Here is a 5,080-nt window from a genome sequence, read left to right as displayed (position 1 = left end):
GCACTCTGCCTGCGCGCCATCTGTCAGCCCCGCCAGATTCCCACGTTTCCATCATCTTTAACACGAACGTCCCCGCCCCATGCTGCCCCCTCCCCCTGGCCCCTCCTTCCTGATGTTCATGACAGCAGTTAATTAGGCTGCACAGAGGAGTCCCAGCCGTGCTGACTGTGGAGGAGGGTGAAGTAAAATGTGGTCCTTTTGATTTTCCCGAAACACAATAGCTTAAGGAGCCTGTCGTTTAAACCGTGAAATACCTCAACGTCTGTATGAACAACAGCAAAAACCCATCCTTAATTCCCTTTCTCAACATCCCCCAGAGCTTGGCATCTTCTGGAAGGTCCTACGAACGGAGCCACACTGCCCACGGCTTCAGGGCGTCAGGCTTTTTTTCTGAGATCCATCCATGGTCCTGGTGCTGTGTGTCTCTGGGCTTGTTCCTTTTATTGCTGTTTGTTCTTGCGTGGCCGGATGTACCCCACTCACCTGTTGCTGGAAGTCAGGGCTGTTTCCAGTTGCAGGAGTAAGTTATAAGAACTTACTGCCACGGAGTCGGTGCTGACCCACAGAGACCCTGCAGGACAGGGTAGACCCGCCCTGTGGGTTTCCGAGACTGTCACTCTTTACAGGTCTTGTGTGTCTACCTTAGAGCGGCTGGTGGTTTTGAACTGCACCCCTGGGTGGACTGGAACTGCCAACTTCCCGGGAAGCTGCTGGACACGTGCACTGCTTGCACGCCCACGTGGTTCCTGGATTGAGTGGCACCTTCCTTTGGGTCTTACCTTGGCAGCCACTCGCCGTGGGTGGGACTCGGCCGGCCGCCAGACTCTAAGGGTCCCTGTCAGGCAAGGGACTCCAGATGGTCCCGAAGCCTGTGCAGAGAAGTGTCCCTAGGGGCCCTTTGAGACTCTGCGCAGATCTGGGGGACAGATCCTGCCGTCCTTCCTCCCGGGGACCGCGCTTGCTCTCAGACTTCCAGCTGGCTCCCAGCAGCGCCTCACGAGACCGCCTGGGCGACCCAGCCTCCTGTGCAGCCTCTTCATGCTTTTCTGCTTAGAGTCCGAGAGAGCTTTTCATCCATGAAAAAGCCGAGCGGACCAATGCACGCCAGGCAGGGAATCATTCATGACCAAGGGGCTGGTTTCCTTCGGACCATTTTTGAAGGAGTTTGGGGGAGAAAGAGCTCATGGAAGGGGATTATTGATATTGTCATTTAGTCCATTTTAGCTCACAGGGACACCCCACCTCCACCCCCAGGAAGGAGGATGGAGCAGAACCGCCCCAAGGGGTGATGGGATCAGGTTGGCAGATCGTTCTCCTGTGGAGTCAGAGGCTGGGTTTGAACAGCCAGCCTTGTGGTAGCGGCCCAGTGAGTGCTCCGGCTGTGGCCCCACCGGCCCCTCTGGGTTTTAGAAAGGCAGTGGTGGAGGATAGGTCACGGTCCCTGTGTCAGAAGCGCATGGGGTCTTGAACTTCCAAAGCCACCTTTTTATTTCTTTTTAAACTTTTTATGGGGAAGCAGGCGGGTGGGAACTGGTGACTGTGAGGATTGTGGGTCTGTAGAGAGCAGCTCACGCTTGGCTTCCTATTGCGAATTGTTGAATTGTGAAGTCGTTACCGTCAATTGCCCATCATCAGCCTGACCCAGGTCCTGCTGAGTGTCCGTTGGCCAGGACGCCCCTGACTCCTCCGTGCCCCCTCCCCCCCACGCGGGGTCTTCTCTTTGGGCCAGTGCTGCCCTTGGGGTCTCACACGGTTGATGATCTGGACTATGCGAACCTCCTTAGTGCGGTTGCTCTGCTTACAGAGCTGCCGGGTGCTTGGCTGAAAAAGGACTCACAGAAGGGAATTCTTTTCTAGACCCGAAGGGTGGCCCAGGGCCACTCACTGTCCCCCGGGGCTCCCCCTGTCTGTCTCTCTCAAACCAGCAGGCCTGGTCTCTGTGAGGATTCCGAGTTTTACCCCTCTTTTCTCCCACGCCGCCCCTTCAACGTCTCCCTTTCAGAGCAGGGCTGGCCGGGCTAGTGCCTCTGTTCTCGGGGCTGCGTGTGGAGGCCTCGGCTGATGCGTTTCCTAGGTACCCTGCCGCCGGTAGGCACTCAAGAACTAGCAGGTGAAGGGGCCGTGGTGGGCGTGCTGTGAGATGACCTATCAGATTCTGACTGGACACCCCCTCGGGGTGGGGGTGTTTGGCTGAGGTCTCACGTGCCCTTGTATCCTTCTTTCAGTCATGGGTCCCTACGTCAGGAAAGTGCTGTGTGATGAGCTGGGGGCCCCCGCCAATTCCGCCATCAACTGTGTCCCCCTGGAGGACTTCGGAGGCCAGCCCCCTGACCCAAACCTGACCTACGCGACCACCCTCCTGGAAGCCATGAAAGGAGGGGAGTACGGATTCGGGGCTGCGTTCGATGCGGACGGGGTGAGTCCCAACCCTTCTTTCTGCTCACCTTTGGTGAACCGGGCGTCTGGGAGCAGGGCATTCCCAGGCACCCACCAGGGCGTCCCCTGCAGCTGCCGCTGCTGCCTGCTGGCTCTGCCTCGACATAGCAGGCACTCTCAGTTCATCCCGGTGAGCATTCTGCTATAAAGAGGTGATTTCTTTTTAATCACATACAGATTGGATATCAGCTACTGCTGGCTGTGGTGAAGCCTCGCGTGAAGAGGCTAGCTGCCTGAACAGCAGCCCTGGCTCGCCATTGCTTTCGGGGAAAGCCAAAAAAACCAAACTTGGCCTGCCATTGGGTCAGTCGCCACCGTGGGCTTCCGAGACCGTAACTCTTTGCCAGCGTGGGAGAAAGCCTGGTCTTCCTCCCACAGCGTGGCTGGTGGTTTCTGGCCACTGGCCTTGCAGTCGGCAGCCCAGCATGTGACCACCACGCCTCCATGGCTCCTCCATTTTGGGCTGAGACAGAATGAAGGATGTGGGCGGGTCCGCAGGCTCAGGCTGTCCGCTTTGACTCAAGGCAGACTGGCTCAGGACAGAGGCCCGGTCCGCTCCATCTCCACACCTCACTGCTCTGTGTGAGTCCCGCCGTCTCCTGGAGCGCCTCCCTCGGGCCTGCTGTCCCTCGCCTTTACCAAGGAGCCCTGGTGGCGGCGTGGCCACACACTGGGCTGTGGTCCGAAAGGTCGGCGGTTCTAAATTACCAACGGCTCTGTGGGAGGAGCACGGGGCTTCCTCCTGGAAAGAGCACAGTGTCAGAAACCTCGGGGGCAGGACACGTGAGTCGGCATCGACCTGAAGGAGGTGAGCCGGCCGCCGCTTTATGTCCTGATGTCCTCCTTTCTTGGCCGTGCGTCTTTCTAGGGGACCTGTGCAGCGTGAGCCAGCTCAGGTCAAGCCATGCCCTCTTCTAAGGGGTCTGGCTGGCTTGTTCTTCTGGGGTTTAGGTTCTGGCCTCCTTTCTAGTCCTGACCCACATATCCCCAGGCCCAGCACGGTCCAGGACCTGAGAGCACTGTCCGTCGCATCATCTGCCCCCTGTAGATTAGGGTGGTGGGGGGCTGGGGCGAGGGGTGGGTGGAATGGAATGCCACGGAAGCTGCCCCTGTCTGATTGTTCCTGCTTGTCCCCCCACCCTCACCCCCCAGGACCGCTACATGATCCTAGGCCAAAACGGCTTCTTTGTGAGCCCCTCGGACTCTCTGGCCATCATCGCCGCCAACCTGGCCTGCATCCCATACTTCTGCCAGGCGGGCGCCCGCGGGTTTGGCAGGAGCATGCCGACCAGCACGGCCCTGGACAGGTAAGCGTGGGGGGGGGGGGCCTTGTGGACATGTAGGGAGCGAGAGACAGTGGCCCAGCTGTGTAGCAGGGAGGACCCGGCATGCTGGGCCGGCGGTGGTGCTGGTTAGCTGGACACTGGGGACTCGGGGACTCGGCGCCTCTCACTCTTGTTTGTGACATTGTGCCATCTGAATGGGGACAGCTAGGATGCAGGGACGCAATGCTTTGGGCAGAATCTTCACAGACCGGGCACCACCTGTGCTTTCCTGCCTTCTGTTTTACGCCGAACTCCATGATTGGTCTTGAATTCGGGTTTGTGTGTCAGGCCGGCTTGTCTAGAGAAGCAAACCTTGTGATGCTCACATCTGTGTCAGGAAGACCTGTATATCAAGAAGTAATTTTACATCAGGAGAGCGTCCCAGCCTGGTCCAACTCAAGCCCACGGTCGGAGGCTAGCCGGGGCCCTGTGCAGACCCACGTAGCTGCACGGAGGGCGAGTGGGAAGCAGGGAGGTCAGGCCGGTGGGCGTGCAGAATCATGTGGAGCCTAGGTCCCCAGGAACAAGGCAGGGGCCCAGGGTGGCCCCACAGGGTTGGTGGCCCCGCAGGGCGCTGTCCCGGAGACAGGCACAGAACCCAGCAAGGAAGAGCCCCTGTGGCCTAGCGGTTATGTGTTGGGCTGTGAACCACATGTCAGCAGTTCAAACCCACCAGCTGCTCGGCGGAGTAAAGACAAGGCTTTCTACTCCCATAACGAGTTACAGTCTCAGAAACGCACGGGGGGCCATTCTTCCCTGTCCTCTCGGGCTGCTGTGAATGGAGCCAGCACAATGGCAGTGAGCGTCCAAACCCCACCCCCACTGTCTCTTATCAAAAGGCCACACCCCTAAGAGGCATCCCCAGGCGACCACGGAGGTTGGACTCCACCGTCACCTCCACACAGGTACCATCCAGTTGGCATGCGGTCTAACTGCTGCGGTTCGTGTGTGGCGTGAGGGGCGTGGGGAGGCCCATGTTTTCGCTCTCTGTCCAATTGCTCACGTCCTCCTTTTTAAAAAGGAGTCTCTGGACCTGAAATGGGCTGTGTTCAAACTCAGCAGGGCCAGACACGTGGGTTTGTGTCAGGACTGTGTTCTGTTTGATCCGTCGTTCCGTCCGTTGGGTAAGCAGGAGACTGCTCCCCACGAGGTCGGAGGTTCCGACCCAGCAGCCGCTCCTTGAGAGAAAGAGGAGGCGGTCTCCTGCCAGTGAAGATGCGCAGCCTACGAGTCTGCGTTTGTTTTGCTTTTCAACAGCACACTCTCTTGATAACGGAACGGCTGCCATCAGTCTTGAAACATTGTTTCTTTCTTTCTTT

At 58.5% G+C, this 5,080-nt stretch overlaps 1 protein-coding gene across 1 annotated transcript in view; it reads left to right on the top strand.

Annotated features, from left to right (window-relative positions):
- PGM5 (phosphoglucomutase 5) overlaps positions 1 to 5,080 on the top strand; it is an 83,300-nt gene that overhangs the window by 11,216 nt on the left and 67,004 nt on the right. The window contains exons 2-4 of the mRNA XM_045289364.1: positions 2,003 to 2,088; positions 2,226 to 2,416; positions 3,589 to 3,743. Of these exons, the coding sequence (XP_045145299.1) occupies positions 2,003 to 2,088; positions 2,226 to 2,416; positions 3,589 to 3,743 (432 nt within the window). The remainder of the gene's footprint in view (positions 1 to 2,002; positions 2,089 to 2,225; positions 2,417 to 3,588; positions 3,744 to 5,080) is intronic.

The sequence above is a fragment of the Echinops telfairi genome, unplaced genomic scaffold, assembly GCF_000313985.2.
Source record: "Echinops telfairi isolate 266 unplaced genomic scaffold, ASM31398v2 ScPeMD7_25;HRSCAF=90, whole genome shotgun sequence".
NCBI lineage: Eukaryota > Metazoa > Chordata > Mammalia > Afrosoricida > Tenrecidae > Echinops > Echinops telfairi.
This window is presented reverse-complemented; position numbering and strand designations above follow the sequence as displayed.